The following is a 23,629-nucleotide window of genomic DNA, read 5'->3' as shown; positions in this document are numbered from 1 at the left end:
TAAATATCATCATTTGGCGTTTCCTTCACAATAATATTTTGAAAATAAAATTGTGATGTTTAGATAATAAAATATATGTTCTTGATCATTTTATTTTACTCTGACAATGTTCGTTATCTTCAAATGCAGGGCTTTATCTTCTTAACAATAGAAAACTATGTGTATGTACTAAAAACAAGCTATAGCTGGAGAATTTCGCATCAGTTATAGCTTAGACTAGTTTTAAATGTTTTAATATTACAATCGATATGTTACAACACTAAAGAAATGGGATTTCTAAATTTTCCTTCCTGTTTCATATGAAATATTATAGAAGGATATAGCGGTAAAATTTCAATAGCTAATCGCTCAGGTTAGTTTGAAAATGTTACAATATTTTAATCGACATACAAAAGAACCAAGAAATGGGATAGATTTATTATTTCCCAAAGTGTCATATTTTCCAGAGCACAGTCATTAACAGCAGGGATGTTATATTCGTAAAACGTAAACATCGAAGCATTACACAACCAAGAAATGGGATATATTATTTCCTCTTTGTAACATTAAAGGTCATGTACTGTTTTGGTAAGCCCTGACAATTGTACATCAAAATTATTTGATTTAGATAATGGGTAGGAAGATAGTCATGCTAAGCTAGCTGCTGTGAATTTGTTTTCGTGCTCAAGTGACGTAGTAAACAAATGAAAGGTAGAAAATAATTTAGATACCATCCTGGGATGTAAATTCTAACAACGGCTTCCTGTACTGCACACGTGTAAATACTTTGTATGCATGGGGTACAGTCCAATTTTATTTTTTAAAGAAAAGAAAAAAATTAAAAAAAGGGGAGGGGGTTCCTCCAAAACAAACTCATTAAAAAAATGAAGGAGGGAGATTTAACCCCAACCCCCCCCCCCCCCTGCGTACGCGCCTGTATATGTATATATATATATCTTGGATTGTGCAGGAACGACACAATCGACTGTGCATAGGGAAATAAATATCATCATTTGGCGTTTCCTTCACAATAATATTTTGAAAATAAAATTGTGATGTTTAGATAATAAAATATATGTTCTTGATCATTTTATTTTACTCTGACCATGTTCGTTATCTTCAAATGCAGGGCTTTATCTTCTTAACAATAGAAAACTATGTGTATGTACTAAAAACAAGCTATAGCTGGAGAATTTCGCATCAGTTATAGCTTAGACTAGTTTTAAATGTTTTAATATTACAATCGATATGTTACAACACTAAAGAAATGGGATTTCTAAATTTTCCTTCCTGTGTTATATGAAATATTATAGAAGGATATAGCGGTAAAATTTCAATAAATTATCGCTCAGGATACTTTAAAAATGTTACAATATTAAAATCGACATACAAAAGAACCAAGAAATGAGATAGGTTTATTATTTCCCAAAGTGTCATATTTTCCAGAGCACAGTCATTAACAGCAGGGATGTTATATATTCGTAAAACGTAAACATCGAAGCATTACACAACCAAGAAATGGGATATATTATTTCCTCTTTGTAACATTAAAGGTCATGTACTGTTTTGGTAAGCCCTGACAATTGTACATCAAAATTATTTGATTTAGATAATGGGTAGGAAGATAGTCATGCTAAGCTAGCTGTTGTGAATTTGTTTTCGTGCTCAAGTGACGTAGTAAACAAATGAAAGGTAGAAAATAATTTAGATACCATCCTGGGATGTAAATTCTAACAACGGCTTCCTGTACTGCACACGTGTAAATACTTTGTATGCATGGGGTACAGTCCAATTTTATTTTTTAAAGAAAAGAAAAAAATTAAAAAAAGGGGAGGGGGTTCCTCCAAAACAAACTCATTAAAAAAATGAAGGAGGGAGATTTAACCCCAACCCCCCCCCCCCCCCCTGCGTACGCGCCTGTATATGTATATATATATATCTTGGATTGTGCAGGAACGACACAATCGACTGTGCATAGGGAAATAAATATCATCATTTGGCGTTTCCTTCACAATAATATTTTGAAAATAAAATTGTGATGTTTAGATAATAAAATATATGTTCTTGATCATTTTATTTTACTCTGACCATGTTCGTTATCTTCAAATGCAGGGCTTTATCTTCTTAACAATAGAAAACTATGTGTATGTACTAAAAACAAGCTATAGCTGGAGAATTTCGCATCAGTTATAGCTTAGACTAGTTTTAAATGTTTTAATATTACAATCGATATGTTACAACACTAAAGAAATGGGATTTCTAAATTTTCCTTCCTGTGTTATATGAGATATTATAGAAGGATATAGCGGTAAAATTTCAATAAATTATCGCTCAGGATACTTTAAAAATGTTACAATATTAAAATCGACATACAAAAGAACCAAGAAATGAGATAGGTTTATTATTTCCCAAAGTGTCATATTTTCCAGAGCACAGTCATTAACAGCAGGGATGTTATATATTCGTAAAACGTAAACATCGAAGCATTACACAACCAAGAAATGGGATATATTATTTCCTCTTTGTAACATTAAAGGTCATGTACTGTTTTGGTAAGCTCTGACAATTGTACATCAAATTTATTTGATTTAGATAATGGGTAGGAAGATAGTAATGCTAAGCTAGCTGTTGTGAATTTGTTTTCGTGCTCAAGTGACGTAGTAAACAAATGAAAGGTAGAAAATAATTTAGATACCATCCTGGGATGTAAATTCTAACAACGGCTTCCTGTACTGCACACGTGTAAAACCTATGTATGCATGGGCTACAGTCTACACAATCGTGGAATCTGGCGTTTCTTGCAGATATTCACACTGTACAGCTCACCTGAAATCATGAAAAGAATACCGAATGATCTCGTACATTTATTGTTTGATAAAATGCTAACAACTTGGGACTATATATTTAACATGTTTCTTTCCAATTTCCTAGTTGCTACCAAAGCCGTACATAAGCTTTAAACAAGGAAGACTCTTTCGATCTCTCAGACCGACCACGGCGGGCATTCCAGGGTAGCGGACATCCTAACCACCGTACAAACATGGAGAAATCATCATCAAGATTGAATTAAAGAAAAGTGGAGTTTTGGCAATGGTGAAAAAAAACATTGAAACAGTTCCTCTTCAAAATAACACTTATTGTTAAGTAGTACAAATAAATGACTCTTGCTAAAGGAATTTGAACGAAATTGTGTAATTACAGAGAAATTAGCAAAATAAACATTAAATATTTCATCGGTCGGGTGACTCCCAATCCGAATTCCAAATTACTGATATGTCTGTTTAGCTCCCTCTTTCGGCAAGAACCCGATATCCTCTACTCGGTGGGCGATTCATTCAAGCCAAACCCACACTACACAAGGAAGCGAAAACGCTCTACTGAAAACTTCAGCATTACCATCAACTGGTTGGTTGTGTTAAGCTACATTTCTTCAGCTAGCGCATCGCAGGCCCACAAATACATTGTAATAGTTTCACATTCTTCTAACGTTCCTGCGGAAACAAACTTACGCTCAAAACAATGTGGGAGAGAGAGAGAAAGAGAGGATTTTTTTTTTTTTTTTGAAATTCGAAAATTTGACATTTTGCTCCGTTGGAGGTGGGGGTAAGGTCAACTTTTTTAGGTCAGCCACTGGTATAATTTTTTTGTTTTGTTTTGTTTTGTTTTTAAATAATAAAAAAATTAAAAAAATTAAAGAAATTTAAAAAAAACCAAAGGGGGGAGGGGGGGGGGGGAGTTTTCCTCCAAAATTTACTCATAAACAATACCAAAGGGGCGGGTTCAAACGCCCAACCCCTTCCCCCCCCCCCCCCCCCCCCCTGCCTGCGTACGCGCCTGTTCTCGATACACAGTCCAGATTCTGCCTCCCTACAGTTACACATGTCCACTATATTTAAATCGCGCGCTCCTCGAAAATACACACACGTTGAGAAAAATCACACACGTGCGGCAAGGGGTCAAAAGTTCGCATGAATAATAATCTGACGTAAAACTCATGCCCTAATAAGTAAGTAAGATCTTTGTGTGTGTGTGTGTGTTGAAACTAGGGAGGAGAGCTGTAAAAGGATCGAAGGGTCACTTACATGTTTGTATACACTGTCGCTCATATAGGTGGAATATTTTACTTTTACTCCAATTTATGGAATTATTTCAAAAATAATTTAAAAATAATAGATTTAGATAAAAATATACATTCTCAGATTTTATTGAATAATAATTTGAAAATGTGTGTTTTGCGTGACTGCTAAAGCATGTGTATGCTTCTATGCTTATCAAATAGAGGACCTACGCCCTTAAGTCATAAATGACAGTAATGAGGATTAATGCCCCACAAAAGGGCACTTATATAGCACATCGACACGGTTTTGATCCTGGGGCCTCACAGTTACGAGGCCATTGCTTTGTCACTGAACCATGACTGAATGTACGCAGCGGGGGCTACGGTAGGGGACAGTTTCCATAAATAAAAAAACACAGAAATTGCAATAATTTTTCAATAACTTATTGTATTTTATCCCGGTTCCCAAAATAAAAAAAATCCTCTGTGTGCCCATGCCTTGAGCCATAATGCATGGCCATCCAAAGGATTCAGGGTTTGCCTCATACTCATTCTCGTGTTTACTCGAAATCGCTGTGTCCGGGTATCAAAGTTGCAGCTTCCTATTTATAAGAAAGTAATACTCATAGGGCTTCGTTGACGAAGCTGTTCATGATGACCATGGCCCGACTGGAGATGCCGGTATCTGGATGAACCTGCTTGAGGACTTTGTAGATGTAGGGCTCTCCCCCTTTCCTCTACTTCTATTGGTAAGACAGGAACGGTATACACGACATTATTTAGGCAAAGTAGAAGTAACTTTTTTTATATAACGGAACATGAATTCGAATCGTTTGTTCGTCTTGTCTAAGAATAGTTTTCAATAGCCATCGATAATTTTTGTTTCTGTTCTCATTCATTTGCTTGGCACCGCAATCGTGGAGTTAGCACCACACTCGCGGGGTTAGCCCTGCTATTTTGCAGGGCCAGCTAACACCGTCCTATAGGCGGGGCTAGCCCACTTTTGGTAAATACGTGTCTGAACAGAAAGTGGAATTAGCTTAACCCAGGACTATAGGTGGGGCTAAACCCGCCCCCCCTTAACCCCACCTATAGTAGGGGGTTAAGCAACATTTTGCCAGTGCAAATGCAATAGGAGATGAGTGGTCTCTTTATGGGTGCTTGCCCTTGGATGCATTGAAGTCTGGAACTAATTGCAGTTGTATATGTTGGGTTCCTCCCTATTGGAATCCGTATTGTTATATTATTATTGTTTATGACAGTTCAGTGTATGGAAATTAGGGAATTGGATTCAATTATTTTTAAACAAATAGGGCTGGAAACCTTCAGTATATGATTGTTTTGATGATTTCTTTTGGTCATGATCCCTTTTGTTTTCATATAATAGACAAGTTGGAGAGTCTTGGGAGAGGATAGATGGGAGCCCTCGGGTGATGACCCTGAAGTGTATGGAAGTTAAGAAGTTGATTCAATTATATAGGGATAATGAGTTTCTGAACAGATAGGGCGGGAATCTCCAGTTAATGATAGCGTATGCGAATTCCTTGTGGTCGTGACCCTTTAGAAAAATGCAATAAGAGGTATATGGTTGCTTTATCTTGGTGGGGCTGCCCTGGATGCATTGAAGTTTGGAACTAATTGCAGTTGTATATGTTGGGATCCTCCCTATTGGAGTCCGTATTGTTGTTGTATTATTGTTTTATGACACTGAAATGTATGGAAGTTAAGGGTTTGATTCAATGTTATTTGAACAGAAAGGGCGGGAACCTCCGGGATATGATTGATATGAGGATTCTTTTTGGTTGTGTAATTCCCATCTCTCTGTTCTCTATTCAGTCGCTGGTCGCTTTGAACACGCAAGGGTGTATCATGGGGAATAATACAAAGGTATTGAAGGCTATGAAATTAAACAAGTCTCCTGGTAATAATGGCCTTACAGTTGAATTTTATATTACGTTTTGGTTAAGTATCGAAAATATTTTGGTAGATGCTTTAAATGAAGGTTATGTCATGGGGGGTTTATCCATATCACAAAAACAAGGGGTTATTACTTGGATTGAGAAGGAAGGGAAAGACCCTCGATACATAACAAATTATAGGCCGATCACATTATTAAATGTTGATTACAAAATTGTGTCAAAGGTGTTAGCTACAACAATTAAAGGAGTACTTGAGGAAGTCATACACATAGACCAGGTGGGCTACATGAATAATCGTAATATTGGAGAAGCGGTACGTTTAATTGATGATATTTTCTGTTTTTTGAATGAGGAGTCAGATGATAAAGCCTGTATTTGATTGCAGCTGATTTCGAAAAAGCATTCGATTCCGTATCTCATACTTTCCTCTTTAGAGTCTTAGAAAGGTTTGGGTTCGGTCCCTCATTTTGTTCGTGGGTAAAAACTATTACAGTAATATAAGTAGCTGTGTATGAATGGGGGTTTCGCTACCGGATATTTTGATATTAACCAAGGGGTATTATTCTCGCTATTGAAAAAATGACATCAGTAGTGAGGAATGATGAGGCTATTAAATGCGTTAATATTGGAGGAATTGATGTCAAACAAGTTTTATATGCAGATGACATTACAATATGTTAGAAATAAAGAATCCGTAGAAAGAGTAAAGGAGATTTATACGTTATTTTAGAAAATCAGTGGTTTACGGGTTAATGCGGACAAAACTAATATTATGAAATTGGGGATAAACAAAGACAATTCAGAAAAACTTCCCTTTGGGAATGTGGTTAAAGAAATTAAGGTTTAAGGGAGTGTATTTTTCGTTAGACGTCATAATAAGAGAGGAATTGAATTATAAGGAGATTTTAAGCAAGATTAAAAGACTTCTCGGATGGTGGAAACAGAGGGACCATACGGTGTTTGGAAAAATTCATTTATTAAAAACATATGCATTCATCATCATCAACTTCAGGTGGCGCTGTAAAGCGCTGCTGTGGTCTTCACGAGAGCACGCCATGCAACTCTTTCACCTGCCATTTGTGTTGCACCTTTCATTCCTTGTCGAGACACTTTCTTGATATCATCAGTCCAAGATATTGGTGGACGACCTCTGCCCCGTTTTCCTTCGACTGCTCCTTGCAGTATTTGCTTCTCAACACCTTCAGATCTCCTAACAATGTGCCCAAAATAGTTTAGTTTTCTTTCCATGATTCCCCTTCTGATGGTCAAGTCTGTTCCAATCTTTTCCAGGACCCAACATTTGTCTTTTTATCTTTCCATGACACCTGCAACAGCCTCCTGTAGCACCACATTTCACATATGCATTATGTAAATTAAATTACGTTTTTGCTTCCATAGTGGTTCCAAAGTGGGTAATATCGGAAATACAGAAAATATGTTTTGAATTTATATGGAATGGGAAAGATCGAATTAAGAGATTAATATTGTATCAAGGTTATGATGAAGGAGGGTTACGAATGACTAATTTTGACTAGTTTGTAAAAACCCAACGGGTAATGTGGGTGAAAAATCTATGAGATGGAAGCTATACTTTGATTTCTGCTTTAAGATGGTAGGGGGTAGATTTATTTTTTGTGTAACTATGATTCCAAGTTATTCAGTTTCAAAGTACCTAAGTTCTATTTAGAAATGATCAAAGCATGGGAAGAGTTAGAAGGTTGTAGGAATTTCGAAGAAAAGAATAATCCAATTATTTTTAGCAATAAAGATTTCTTATTGAAAAAGAAAATGATTTTTGATGAGGAGTTGTTTACACGGAATATAATTTTAATTCAAGATATTTTTGCTGAAAATGGCATGCGGGCAATATCTCATTTTCAAAATTTGGGGTTAAAAGGAAACAAAATTGTTGATGTATGAAATATTGGGGAAGCTTTTTTGAGAAGCGGAAAAAAGGATAACTGGAGTTTAGTGGATGTAAAAGAGTATGATATTTTAATGCAATTTAACAGTACTGTGAAGCTCCTCAGAGATGTATTATCGAGGAAGGTCTATGAATATTTCATAGAGAAGTTACAAAATTGATTTGTCTTGAAGATTCATGATGGACGGGAATTTTCAGATTTTTCAAATAAGGTATGTAGGGAGATATTTAGTAGGCCTAGGAAAGTTACTCTTGTTAACAGACTATGAGAAATTCAGTATAAACTGATTCATGGAGCAATATATACTAGAGAACATTTATTCAGATTCGGTTTTGTTGTAGATAACTTGTGCTCATTTTGTAAGAAAAAAGATAGAAACATATTTACACTTGTTCTGGGAGTGTGTACATGTTCAAAGATTATGGCAAAATGTAATAGCTAAGTTTGCACTAAGGCAATTTAGGTCTATCGACTGGACAGATATTCATTTAGGGTTGTCCGGTAACTCCCCAAGAATAGAAATGTTTTAATACAATTATTTTTGCATTGAAATAATTAGATATAATTATACACTGTCGCTCATAAAGGTGGAATATTTTTTTTTAACCCCAATTTATGGAATTATTTTAAAAATAATTTAAAAATAATAGATCTAGATAATAGTATACATTCTCAGATTTTATTGAACAATAATTTGCCAATGTGTGTTTTGGGTGACTGCTAAAGCATGTGTATGCTACTATGCTTATCAACTAGGGGACCTACGCCCTTAAGTCATAAATGACAGTAATGAGGATTAATGCCCCACAAAAGGGCACTAATATAGCACATCGACACGGTTTTGATCCTGGGGCCTCACAGTTACGAGGCCATTGCTTTGTCACTGAACCATGACTGTACGCAGCGGGGGCTAGGGTAGGGGGCAGTTTCCATAAATTTAAAAAAAAACAGAAAATGCAATAATTTTTCAATAATTTATTACATTTTACCCCGGTTCCCAACATAAACAAATCTTCTGTGTGCCCATGCCTTGATCCGTAATGCATGGCCTGTCCAGAGGATTGGGCTAGCCCACTTTGGTGAATACGTGTCTGAACAGAAAGTGGAATTAGCTTAACCCAGGACTATAGGTGGGGTTAAGACCTCCTTTTTTAACCCCACCTATAGTCCGGGGTTAAGCAATTTTTTTGCCAGTGTGAAAAGGAAGTGGAACAAGCTTAACCCCGGACTGTAGGTGGGGCTAAGACCCTCCTTTAACCCCACCTATAGTACGCGGTTAAGCAACATTTTGCCAGTGTAAAGACAGTATAAGACCCCCCTTTAACCCCACCTATAGTCCGGGGTTAATCAAATTTTTGCCAGTGTGAAAAGAAAGTGGAATAAGCTTAACCCCGGACTATAGGTGGGGCTAAGACCCCCTTTAACCGCACGCATAGTCCGGGGTTAGGTAACATTTTGCCAGTGTGAAAACGGTATAACCCCCCCCCCCCCCTTTAACCCCACCTATAGTCCGGGGTTAATCAAATTTTTACCAGTGTGAAAAGGAAGTGAAATAAACTTAACCCCGGATTGTAGGTGGGGCTAAGACCCCCCTTTAACCCCACCTATAGTACGCGGTTAAGCAATATTTTGCAAGTGTGAAAACAGGACAATCCGTGGACAATCACAACCGGCCAACTCCCAGCGGTAATTATCCTAGGGGTTAATTTCCCAGGGGTAAGTTTCCTACGGTGGTTATTATCCTAGGAGGGAATTTTCAGAGGGGGGTAATAATCCTGGGGGCGGTTGTATTTGGGATAATTTTCCGTGGGCTATTATCCTGATACGCTTCCTGACAAATCTTTCACTTTATTCAAATTTATTTAAATAATAATAACAAATGCAATAGAGGTAACAGGGTGCCTTATGCCTTTAGGTGTTCCTGTGCAGATAGCTGGAGCCAAACATATAGAAATAAAATCATACGTGACCTTGATCTGTCATCACACACATTATGACACATGTTTAAAGTTTGCTCTTGAAAGGGTGAACTGTCTATACGTCTCCATGCCTATACCCTTGCCCCTTTCACATTTTGCCATTAATTAAGAAGCCAAGCTAGCCTATTATGCGCTATAGCTCAGCTCAGCTTCTAAATGAAAACGGTTCTAGAGAACTTTGAACAAACATCTCGGCTTAAGCCCCTCTGCACTATTTTGGCATGGAGGGATTCGATCTCCCTGTGAGGTCACAGGCAGGTGATTACCTCATCAAATCAGCCCTCAATTAACATAAGAAAAAGGGCATCATCGGGAATCAACGGTTACCGCTTAGGCATTGTTGGCTTTATAGAGGGCGTAAGTAGCTAATATTAGCAGCCTATAATGGGGCTTTAATTACAAATGAATCGTTTTGTCGTTCTGACCAAAGACATGCTATCTCTTTTCTGACTCTCTAGCATTCCACAGAGACATGTCTCTGCATTCAATGTTATCATTATTATTGCTATTATTATTATTATTATCATTATTATTATTATTAATATAAGCCTCTCGGCGAGGTTACACGAGTGATGCCGATCTATCCCAAGACATTTCCTTGAGTTTACGATGGGTTATGACGAATAAGCTCGGGCCCCTCCCTGTCATCAAATTTGACAAACAGTGGGAGGAGCTTAAGTGGTATAAATACCGAAGCCAACCCGTTCCTTGGACAGTCGAAAATCACCACGCATTCATCTTCCAATCAAAGTGATTGCAGAAATCTAGCAACACACTTTTCAAGATGAAGTCGCTCTTTGTCATTACTCTAGTTCTATTTTCATGTCTGTGTCTTGTTGGAGTCACCGAGGCCGTTTCTGTTTCAAAGGAAGGTACACAAGATGAAGGTGATGTTTCTGGGCAGGTTTTATTTATATATCATTATGCGACTTATCACTGTAAACATTTTAACTTTGATGTCTTGTACACAAGTGCCGAAACGGGGTAGATATCCTGCTAAATAGCAACATCATTGAACTATATTTTGAGAAGTATTATGAGGATTTTATTTCCCGACCAACGTCATCTTGGCACGAAATAAAACAATTGGTTTAATCGATAACTTTGATCCAGAAGAGCGTTTTCTGGTGTATAATCTAAACCAAAGGTATTGGTTGCGACTGGCCAATCGCAAGTTTCTAGCTTAAGACAGGGACAGGATGATTAAGACATTTTAAATAATGTATAGGATAGGATTGAGAAAGATGGGAGGTGGATAGGATGCGTATATTTTGATGCATAACAACAATATTTTACAAAGTCAAATAAAGTCATTATTTGGCCAAGCCCTTAGGACGAAATTTGGTAAAACAATATTTGCGTGTATGGAGCAAATCATTATCTTTTGTATTTTTGTCTATTTGTTGTATCATCGGGCAGAAATCTAGCCTTTCTAATATATATATATATATTATAATCAGCTGATATGTATCATTGATATAGTTGATAGTCAAATTCTCTGTTTCTACGTAAACGTAAACTTACGTAATTGATTCTGATTGGCGTCGATACCTTTTATTCCTTGTTTAACCTTTTATAAGGAATACGGTTGACCAAATTGGGCTAATAAATTTATGATATAGAAGGTAACGGCCAAAACATTGTACTAAGAACATGTCCAAGATAAACAAGATTTTGATAAAATGTTATAAAAAATTGATCACTTTCTCCAAAAAATGTTAATAAGTTATTGCGCCAAAAATGTGTTTATTCTTTCTCTCTCTCGCTCTCTCACCCCTCATTTTCTTTTTCTAGCCAACTGTTTATATTCCCTACCTTCACTATGCACCAACCCCGTCCATCTCTGACCCCATCTCCTCTATCTTCCTTTATCTTATTCCTTTCCTCTACCTTTCCTTCTGTCTCTTAATTACCCATACTCCCCCTATCTATGCATCTATCTAATCTTATGGATCTCCTTTCATCACAACGCGTACATCTCTCTGTTTCTCTCTTCTCGAATGTAGCTTTTGATCCTGAAAACATTCTAGATTCAGGCAAACTGACCCAGACAGAAGAGGATAAAATCTCTGAAATTAGAAAACAAGTATTGTTCCTTCAGGTATGTGCACGTTTTGTTATAAGTATACATCTTTGCTTTCCTCATAAGACCAGTTTGTATAAAATCGCACTAAAATTATGTCAGAGCACTGATTCATAAAACTTGTTATTATGTTGCAGTAATGTTGCATTTGATTGGCTGAGAGCAACTTTGTTATAGAAAAGTGACACTTCTTATTGACAGCAAGTTTTTTGAAACAGGGCCCTGGCTTAACTTCAGTGGAATTTTATAGATGTGAAGGTTCAATCCTCGTGGAGCTCCAAATAGTTTCCTCCAACATGCAATATCTAAGACGTGATATTTCTGTTTAATTTTTTTTGTTTGGACGTCATTTTCTTTAGTAATGCATGGAATCCATGCTTAAAATATTACAAAAAATACTAAGGAATAAAATGTAGGGGTACAGGCCAAGCGCAATTTAAAAGGAATTAAATTTCATTTTTGGCTCAAAATTTGAAAGAATGTTTTACAAAAAAAATTGACCGAAAAGTGTGATAACAATTTGTATCAGCTGAAAAAGACCTTTCAAGTGATATACTTTTTATTATGAGTTTGATTTAATAACGCTGTTCCATATACACGTGAAAGTTGGATATTACTCCAAGCAACGAAACATAGAAGTGCAAATTATTTTCCAGGATTCTTCAAAGTCATTGATTGTGCAAATATAAAATCTGGGGTCGAAGATTCTATTTCATACTTAATTTCTTTTTCTTCTAAAATATTACGAAACTTGTAAAGAACTTAATGTTTAATTTTAAAGAAATATGCATGACGCACATAATACATGCTGACAGTTGGAGCGGTATGACAAATTGGACAATACTTGAAATATACAGAATATTCCGTCTTCTTTGAAGCAATCGAAATAGGGATAAGAGTTCATATAGATATATATGTAAACTCAAGACTTTGGTGATATGTGTGACTATGGCTTCAGATCTAGGATGATGATTAATGAAATGAGTAAGCACACTCTTCTGACATATTTCGTTATTTTATATGGTTGGACGGATCAACATTGGATAGAGTGCAACACCTACATATAATAGATGAATAAGAACATAGACAAAAATTACACACTCAACAAAATAAAAACAGCATTACCCATCACCCATCACCGATAAATTATTTGATCCATTCTTTACACTTTACCCAGGATTTTCATGTTTCCCTTTTTATCTTGGTAACATTTCAGCAACCAACTGAGAAATATGATAGTCATGTTGGATGTAGCATAGCAATAAATCCTAGCACATGTATCGCAAAAGATAACTATGATAGTAAGGATAAGAATGTATACTAGGCCATCACATGTACCACTATGCTACTGGCAATGATGATTACGCTGCTGCTGATGCTGATGATAATAATATTATTTTAATGATAACAATAATGATAATACTAATAACAATAATACTAATAGTAATAATGATAACGATACCATTTGCAATTACAATAATTACAATAATAAAATGGTAACAACAGTAACAATACAAATATGAACCAGACATTGAATTCGTCACGGCGACGAATTAGGTGATCTGCCGCTTCGATCGAGACATAACACATGTAAAAAGTTTAATGGGATGTTGTTGTTTTTTTAAAGATTTCAACCCTACATTCACATAACATGCATATGAACAAGCTCATCTAGTAGTAAATCAAGGATGTAGAAACATTAAAAAATGATTTTGCTGACTATTATTTTGAAAGCAAAGTCAGAGAAGAGGAAGGGAGTTGAATAGTAGAGTTAACCAGATTGAGAGATAAGAGAGAGAGAGAGAATGTTAAAACACAACACTCACAATGGGATATGCTACACTACACGGCCAATTACCTAATAACACAGAGTCAATGAGAAATTCGGACTTTCACAAAAAATTCCCTCCTCCATTCGTATAACAAGTAGAAGGTCTGAACCGCGTAAACTGTCTATGACGTATATATATATAAAAAAAAAAAAAAAAAAAACATAATGGGGTAAAGCACGTAAAGCACGGAATTTTGACCACGTTGCCGTCTTCTGATCAAAAACATACAAGTAGAAGCTCTGAAACGTGTAGACTGTCCTTGGTTACGCGGCAGATAACCCAATAAAATAATGTTTATGTATAGAGCTCCTTTTCTTAAGACACAAAGCGCATCAACAAGAAATACATGAGAGGAGAGATATAGACAAATGTTGGTTTACAATGAATGAGCCGTGCTGAATTATGTAAGAGTAGTTGAATGGGTTTAAGGTAACATAAGCGATACACAATTGCATTTGATTCTCATTTAATACATGTAATTTTGTTGCAACTCTATTACAAATTTGTTATAACTCAGCCACACCGCCAGCCCGACTCAAACCGACTAAAGGGTAAAAGGGTCATGTGATTTTTCTGTTGGTGTGTGTGTTTTCTTTATACCGTCCATATAAAGGATTTAAACAGGGGCGTTAACATTGCAGGTGACGGGATCCAAGCATTTATTCCCCTCGCAAGTTATGGGATTTTTAATCTCAATAAGATTGGATACCAAAGAACTCACGGAAGATCACGTTCCATGATGATAGGCTGATTAAACAAATCTTATTTATTCTAGTTTAGGGACATAATTGTATGACGTGAGTTTTGTTAGCGTTTATTAGTGTCGTTGTTCTTTCTGATGGATACATAAGATTCTTATCTTAATAAAAGATTATAGTCCTACCATAATTACCGTCAATTATAGCTTTGACAAATAACTGACTCATGTTCTTTTTGTCAACCTCGTGACATCGAAAATGCCAGATAATCCGTGGATGTAGATGTTTCAGTATCAGAATGTGTTAGTGTTTTTTTCATTTAAAACGGGGAATTGGGCTTATAATTTGCAGTTGACTTCCTCTTTTCCTTTAAAATGTGAAATTATGATTCACTCAGCATTTTAAAATTCAAAGTTGATGATGTCATCAAATGTATAAAACAAAAACTGAAAGAAATAATTGCAAGTTCCGTCACAACAACCCAATAGCCTTCTATATTAGTGCCCGGTTGGCACACATAGGGTCACGCTAGCCACTCTGCCCAATCGGATGATTAATTGAAATTAATATGGAATGTAGTAAGAGAGAGAGAGAGAGAGATAGAGAACGAAAGTGAGGAAAGGAAAGGGAAACTGAAATAAAAGAAAATAATAAGCAGATAAGGAGATCTGCGATCCCCTATAAGCCCTCCGCAGTTCGTCCACCTATTGTTGGTAAGAACAGCGCCCCCCTCCCCCCCCCCCCCCCCCCGATTAACGTTATGGTGCTACGCCACTGCCCGCCCAAAGTTATCATGATTGCAATGTTTTTATTAGAACTCCTGTACCTGGGAGCAACGATTAAGTTGTCTAAAATGACAAATTATCTTTCCAAAGGGTCCCATCAATTTTTAGGAGTTTATATTTGCTTTTGGGATGACATACAAGATATTATATCTCGTATGTCAAATATTGTCAAATCATTATCTCTTCGATTTTAACTTTGCCCCGCGGATAAAGCAATACAAATATATATTCAAACAATATGTATTTGTTCGTGGTGTTACTCTCTGAACTTTAGAAAGGGTGTTTTCGTTGTAGAGGCCAAGGTATGTTCATCAATTACTCTATATTGGAATGATCGAGGTATTTTAGCAAATAAAGCATAGCTAATTGCTCATTCGACCCTCCCAATCAGATAGAAGTAAGAATGTTAGTTCTACTTTTAATACATGAATATTCATTCCTGTGAAATAAACTGTGACAGGAAGAATAGTGAAAGGAGTAATCCCTTGGTCAAGCTTTCATTTTAAACTCCAAAATAATTCCCTAGCTGGAGTAATGAGCCATCAAAGGAAAGTATGATTTCCCTGATGATAGAAAAATGATGTCTGTGCTCTTGTTCCACTGCATACGCTAATGAGAAACTTGTTTCTGCATATCTGTGTAAGAAAAAATCTTGCTAAAACCTATTGGCCTGCTAGGTTCGTCTAAACCTCGATTATTTTACAAATCAGACCACTCAAATTCTTTTTTTCTTTAATAACTAATATCACTAAGCTAAATGATCTATTGTAGCCTTATATATAAAGATATACAATATTTTAAATATATTCATAGATATCAAATGTGTACTTAAATCATCAATCATTAATCTGCTGATAAGAAATCGATTGTGAATAAATCTTATATGTGAACCTGGGCTTAAAGGGGCTCGGTTACATTGTTAAGATGTGAGAGAGTGGTGCTAAGATAGTGACTGCAATGCTAGATGTACAATTAAAGATAATCTGAAAATTTGAGTGAAAACGGACCATTATTCATGGTACAAATAGGGAAAAACTGATCTGATCGATTCCTTAATTCTCCCAACTATATTATTACAATTTAATTACGTTTTAGATGAATGGAAATCGTCACAAAGCAATAAATGGCTCTACATTCCATTCCAGACAATTAAGTGTTGAAAGATTTTTTATAGCCTGTTTTATATCCTTTTTTCATGGAAGAACGGTTGGGAAAATTCTAAAATGGTTGGGAGAATTTACTATTAATCACTGTTAGAGGGTGTCATACATCGACCTTTTTAAAGAAAACCATAGATATCTTCGTGGTTTTAGAATTTGTTCAGGTGAGAGGGTTAGTACAGTAGAAGGAATATAGTAAGTAACATTATATACAAACATTAAGCAATTTTTTTCATCAACCTTCAACAATGTTACCAAGTCACTAATTAGACTACTATCACTGGCGGATGTTAGTTATTCTGCTTGTTTTTGTTTATTAAAAAGTCACATTTTTTTCTCTTTGGAGGGGGGGGGGGGGTGAAAGATAACTTTGTTTAAGATTCCGTTTCCATGGCAACGGCCTTTGAATAGGATGTTACTAAAAACGCCTAAAATGTTTATTATAATCAAACTGACGGCTAAAGTTATTAGATGCTTTAATTATACTATTTTTTTGGTGCTGCATGTTGAAGATCATTTTGATAATATTTTTAAAAATTCCAATATTTCTTGATTTATTTTCTGTTACTTCTTTAATAAAGAAACATTGTGTCAATAAATTTAATAATTGTGTGTAAAAAAACTTTGAAATATCGATTTCATAACCCAAATTCTGAGTTAATCGCTCTTATATGATTCATTGCACCATACATATATGTGTGTAACATTCAAAATTAAGAGGTACATTAAACAGATTTATCAAATCAAACTCATAATGAAAATTATATCAATTGAAAGGTCGTACTCAGATAATGCATATTCGGTCAGAAATATATTTTGTTTTAAATCGTGATTTTGGACATTCTTTCAAATTTTGACCAAAAAATAACATTTTTTCTTCCTCTTGTATTTTTGCAAGATTTTTTTACATGGATGCAATGCACCCCACCCCCTCCCCCAAATGCCGAGGAATCTTATTCTAAAGCCTTTTTGATGTTTTGCTGTCGTCACTCTTTGTAAGTTGATAAGGTCTGGGATAGATAACACCACTATCGCCTGTGTCCGTTGCATACGAGGCGTAGTTCGATTCCGTAATTACCCTAGCTAAGCAGCACAGTGAAGGCAATGCTTATAGCGAATTCAACACGATGTGTTAACTTTTGATTTTGCATTAAGTTAACGCCACCTCAAATGGCGCCTAAAAGACCACGTCAGTCGCCTCGCGCGGTCCGACTGCGTCGTTTATGGGCATAAGTGAATCGAGTGAGTCCACTAATGTACCAAACACTGAGCGTCAACCTTTTAAACACTAAAAACGTGTCACATTTCGGAAACCAAATAGAAAAGGAAAAATCAATATCATCAGGGAATTAATTTCTCATTTTCATTTAACGACCAAACGAGTGAGAATCTGAGTTTCCTGGATGGATGGTTAGCGTTAATCATTATAATTTCATGTCGGACAACTCTCTATTCCTTTTTTAAAGAACGTTTAATTGTTATCCTTTGTCCTTTTTTCCGTCGTACATTTCATTACAAATTATTCGAGAGTTGTCAGTCACCCGACACCAGGCATACGACGCCAACTTCTATAGAGATAGGTTTCTATGTTTATTGTACCATATACATTGATTTCATTTCTAACGGATTTTAGAGAGTATTTTATACGAAAATAAGTTTTATTTTTAATTCGCTTTCAGACCTAATTTTCGGTCATCTCTTTTATGAATCATTAAAATCTTCAAAATCTACTCATTCTACTCGAAGGTATACCATTTTTTTGTTTTGGGCCAAAATGCCTATTATAGTCTATCGGCAACTTGAAAAGATTTGAAAAGTACCTTCATCACAATGCCTTAATCAAAGAAAATAATATCAAGGGTACGTATTAGTGACTTTCTTTCTAAAAACGTGTATCTTAACTTTTTCAACTACAAAATCATGTAGGAATCCGTTGCTGAGATCACCCGTTCCTTCTTAACTCTCGAGCTCGTCGCGAAGAATCCATCAATGATGGCCAAGATCCACATTCCTGACTCTCTCGAGACCGAGTTCGAGCTGGGACAACCTGCAAAGGCACGACGTCGAAGGGAAGTCGACTCGCCATCGACTCTCCCGAAATCGTTACATTCTTCTGGTGCCGAGCAGCCAAGCTTGGATGAGAACCCACTCGGACCATACTCTGGTATGAAATCGAGGTCCCAGTTTCTTAAAATTTCTTATTAATAACATATGCTTAAATTATATGACAAAGATCCTCTTAGCGAATCTAATGCAATGAATTTAGTATAGCTTAAAATATAGTAATTGATAAAAGGTACATGAAGGCGCAACTATAAAGAAAATTAGTTCGTGCACCAGGAAATCAAATTTTCATGTTGCATTTACCTTTCTCGAATTAGGATACTCTCACCAGGCACGTCAAGACGGGTGTTTAACCTCGCAGATCATTGAACTTGATATGAAAGAAATATGTTGTTTCATCTTTAGGTGAATGTTTCATGTGTCCTCCTGGTGTTCCTGGACAAAGAGGTCCTTCAGGCCCTCAGGGGGTTGCAGGAAGGGACGGTAGAGACGGAAGGGATGCACCGACGAGTCCACAAGGTAGGTCTAAAACGACATCAATCTCAAACGATATAGGTTGTAGAAGATTCATAATTGTGATATTGTTATTGTTCAAGACGGAGAATGCATAGCTAGCAAAATGACAGTTCAAGTTATTAGAAAACACTTCGGATATTGTAACTCATGTGTTGTCTTCGGTAATTTACACAATGGAGAGATACTAAAGGCTTATATCAAAAATAAAAAATATATGGAGACGGATAGTGGGAGGTCACTCGTGGGTATTTTGTTTAACACATTCTTATGTCATAACATTAGTCATTGATAATGGTGAGAACATAAGCCGGGCAAATTACACAAAAATATCTTTGAAGCTTTAGCGGCTTTTTTAAATTAACCACATTTGATTATATCCGTTATCAAAAGCCTCCGAAGTATAATAGTTCTAAATGTTTAACATTTTAGCTGAGGAAAAACCCACTTCACCAAGCGACGGTGATGATTTAGTGCATCCAGTAGGTAACATGACTGGTATCATCTATACTCGCTGGGGTAACGATAAATGTCCCGAAGATGCAGAACTCATCTATTCAGGTTGGTACAGATGGGCAATATCACATGGTGGGAAAACTCTGAACATGGCTTTGACACCATCGCAAGGACTTTCTGAAAATCGACCACAGGCAATTTCAGTGGCCTTTTCCGTCTCTCATATTGAAATCTGCAAAAACTTTCAAAGTTCGAGGTTTAAGGTTTAAATTTATTTTCATCTTTATCATATGACATAAATAGTAAAACAGTGCATTACCAAAATTGGTAAAATAAGGCCATTAAAAAAAATATACATGCTGAGCGTCCCCGCCCGCTTCCTTTTTGGGGGCCGCCTCCTATTTATTTATTGTTTTGATTGTTTTTTGTTTTGTTTTGTTTTTTTTAAAGAAAAAATATATGAAAAACGCTGCTAAATGGATCTATTTCTGATTTTTTTTTTCAAATATAAAAAAAATGTCGGCCGCCATCATGAAAAATAGTCTGAATGTCAGGGAAAATGTACCGAGCGACCATTTTGAGCGGCCATTTTGAAAGAAAAAAAAAGGGGCCTCCTCCTTCCTATTTTTCGAAAAAACAGGACGCTAAACATGTTTTTTTTAAATTGGCCTAATAATGTTGCAATATTTAAATGATGTGCATACTGCTTTGTTGAACATAATATACATTGCATCATTAGAAAGAATTGTAAAAAAGACGACTGTCGATCTCGATTGTAGGCCTAGATCTCCATGTAAAGAAGAGATGACGCCCCTTTGGAAATATAGAAATAAAACTTCTCTTTCATAAAACACCTCATTTTTTTAGTATCACCTTCAAGTTCATGATCACAAGCAATACAGGTTTGCATCTCGATTTCGAAATAATTGTGTTAATGCACGTAGATCTAAACTGCATAGGGATATATGCGTGCAATCTCAATTGCGCGCGATCAGACACCATATTAAGACTATGTCTCGATAGCGTAAACAAACTTGATTACCATGATTGGTAAGTCTTACATGTATTCTATGACCCATAACCAACCATGAGGCTTAGCCCAAGTGGAATATTTAGATGCCATCATGGGCAGTTGAGGTGTCGTAGATTATGTCATCAGGCAGTGGATCATGTGGTTCGATATTCTAATCTTAGCCCTGATATTTATTTACATTCGCCACTCTCCACCCTGGTCTAAATGGGTACCTGGTAGGAATTTATTTCTTATTTCCACTAGCATTGGTCCTACCTCGTTCTTAAGTTAGATTCCGATGAGTTTGATCTTTAGTGTGAATACCTTTTTTGTATATTTTGATTTATGATTTATCCAGGTACTATTGCAGGTGCACACTTCACCCATGCTGGCAGCGGCTCAAATTATCTCTGCATGCCGGACGAGCCTATCTATGACGAAGTAGAAACTTCTAAACATGGTTACCGAGCCCTACTATTCTCCACTGAATACCAAGTCATTACTGGTCCTGCCCGGATGCAGCCAATGAATGACCAGACTCCGACCTGTGCAGTCTGCAGGGCGCCCTCTGGCCGCACCAGCAAACTTATGATTCCTGCCCGCAACGTGTGTCCTTCTAAAGAGTGGCGTTTAGAGTACGCTGGTTATATTATGGCAGAAAAACATAACTTCAAGAGATCGGAATTTGTGTGTGTGGACCGAGAGATGGTTCCCAAAGCGGGTACCCAGGGGAATCAGGATGGTGGGCTGTTGCACCTGACAGAAGTTCGGTGTGTGGTGGGTAATGGCTTGGATTGTGGACCCTACATCGATGGCTACGAAATAACTTGTGCTGTCTGTACTTTCTGAAGTCCTGCTAATAAATATTATGTCATTCAGTATAGTTTGACACGAGAATCGACAACTGTGTCATAAGTTCATGTCATCCTTTTATAACATTTAACATTCAGACACATACCAGTGATAAAGTGTAAACCTTAGTTTTATACACACACACAAGTGATAAAATCTAAACTTTAGTTTCATACACACGACAGTGTAAAAGTGTCTGATAAAATAAGGCCTACTTCGTCGATTGTTCTCTAAATTGTGTTAATGTACATGAATATGAATATTGAATTTCATGATAGATTTTCTCTTCCTTCAGGAAACAATAATTCTTTTGCTACTCTGAATTTTCTGACACAAATGTGTATTAATTCTCACAGAACTTTGACATAATGTTCATTGATCGTTCAAAGATTATGTCAATATAAAATAATCTTCTATAATCGAACGGAATTAAATAGACATTGTCTATATAATTATGATTTCAAAGGTCTTAATTAGGTGTGCTTAATGTTGTCATGTTAAAAGAACGATTTTGAGAAAACAGGTTTGACGGGAGCTTGCTTTAGATCAATCTTATCTGCTTATGGAGATTTTTGTATTCATATCAAGTCTGTCCATCTATGCACGGTCGGGTTCAAATAAATAGGAATGAGTCATCTTTAAGTCATGAGTTACAACTTGAGAATGATCTAGATCGTTAAATAAACAGAGCTCATTGGCCTCTTTTAACCATAGAAATTGATCATATAACGACAGAGTCAGACACAGCTTTAAAAAAGGCAACCAGTAACCCCTTCATCATCTATGCTCAACAAAAATGCAACCAATTAATCCTAAAAGGGCCGGTCTATTTGAGTTCTTAGTACGGCCGGGGGGCATTATGCCCCTCCCCCTTAAGATCTCAGCCATGAAACGGTCGATCTCCGCGAAAATTTGCACGCGTGTCAAGTTTAAGTGTATAGAATACTATGATAATTTCAATTTTTTGAAAAATTCACTTATTTGCATATATATGGTAATTTATGCAAATAAGGTCATACAATCACATTTTTACCCATAAATCATATATTATTCATATTTAAGCATTCTATTTCACTACATAAATTCATTAGACCATTTGAAATAAAAATACGACAACATTTTTTGGAAGAGCCAGCTTATTCCTTATGTTATCTCTTGTTTTGATAATTTCTTATGTATTTCATTGTTTTTTTAACTTATGTATTTTATTGTTTTTTTGTTTTTTTTTCATTTCTTACTACAATTCAACTATTTTGACTCCCAACACATCCACCTTAAGTTTAAACAAGACCCAATAACCAATGTTTGATCTATTTTTAGAAAAAATAACATTTTCATATGTTTTGTACACAAATCACGAAAATGAGCGATTTTCGGGCTGACATCCAAAGACAAAAGGTCACGTGTAACTTGTAACTGTAGGTCAGATTTTCAAAAAAAATCTTTTAAAAGATGCACAAGACTCGAAATAAAACAATTCTGCGAGCGGTGGGGTGCCATCCATATGCGTTCTCGAATCAAAATTATGAAATGAAACAGGAACCTACTGGAAAGCATAGCTTGTTTTTGTAGTTTTCAAAGAATAAATATAATATGAACATTATTTTCATAAATCATTGTAAAGTGTCTTAATAATCACATTAAAATAGATATAATATGATAACATATTTTCATAAACCATTTTAAAGTATCTAAATAATCAAAATATACAACAACAAAAAGAATGAAAAAACGGGACACAAAGGACAGGAAACTGACATAAAACGATAAGACAAGAAATGACAAAACAGTTCATAACAGGACAAGATAAACAAGGCATGACGGGACAAGATAAAATAATACATGACAGGGCAAAACAAGACTAAAACGAAGCTGCACACTACTGAAGTTAGAAGAAGAAGAAGAGAGAGAGAGAGAGAGAGAGAGAATGTGTGTGAAACAGGGAGATGTGAGAAGTTTAAAATGTAAGAGACATGTATTTTTGTATTAAATTCTTTTTGCACCCTCTACTAAAACAATAATATGTGGGTTTATCTCTAATTGGATCTGAAAGAGAGTTCCGAAGTTTGGAGCCTGTAGATACCAAAGATTTATTTCAGAGCAAAGTTCTTGTTTTTGGTAGATGAAAAAGCCCGGTAGACCGAGTAGGATAATGATAAATGTTAACATTCTTTGTAAACATTGAATAAAAATCATTTGGCAGTTCATTTTTATTTAAATTAACTCTTTCTCTCTTTTCTATCTCCTCTACATCTTTATTTCTCCCTCTTTTGGTCTGTCTCTCCTTCAAAATCACTCTCTTTATTTCCCCCTCT

The 23,629-nt window shown here is 35.9% G+C and overlaps 1 protein-coding gene across 2 annotated transcripts; it reads left to right on the top strand.

The window, feature by feature from the left end:
* The first annotated feature begins 10,592 nt into the window (after positions 1 to 10,592).
* LOC100890557 lies at positions 10,593 to 22,249 on the top strand. Of its 2 annotated transcripts, none has more exons than XM_011681891.2 (6): positions 10,593 to 10,731; positions 11,866 to 11,960; positions 18,344 to 18,581; positions 18,887 to 19,000; positions 19,427 to 19,555; positions 20,821 to 22,249. In XM_011681891.2, exons 1-6 carry the CDS (start codon positions 10,644 to 10,646, stop codon positions 21,309 to 21,311), a joined length of 1,155 nt encoding a protein of 384 aa, XP_011680193.1. In that variant the 5' UTR covers positions 10,593 to 10,643; the 3' UTR covers positions 21,312 to 22,249. The 2 variants fall into 2 exon arrangements, with proteins under 2 accessions (XP_011680193.1, XP_011680192.1); XM_011681890.2 differs by having other exon boundaries at positions 10,593 to 10,746.
* The last annotated feature ends 1,380 nt before the right edge of the window (positions 22,250 to 23,629 follow it).

Source organism: Strongylocentrotus purpuratus, unplaced genomic scaffold (assembly GCF_000002235.5).
Source record: "Strongylocentrotus purpuratus isolate Spur 01 unplaced genomic scaffold, Spur_5.0 spur5_scaffold_2, whole genome shotgun sequence".
In the NCBI taxonomy this organism is placed as follows: domain Eukaryota; kingdom Metazoa; phylum Echinodermata; class Echinoidea; order Camarodonta; family Strongylocentrotidae; genus Strongylocentrotus; species Strongylocentrotus purpuratus.
This window is presented reverse-complemented; position numbering and strand designations above follow the sequence as displayed.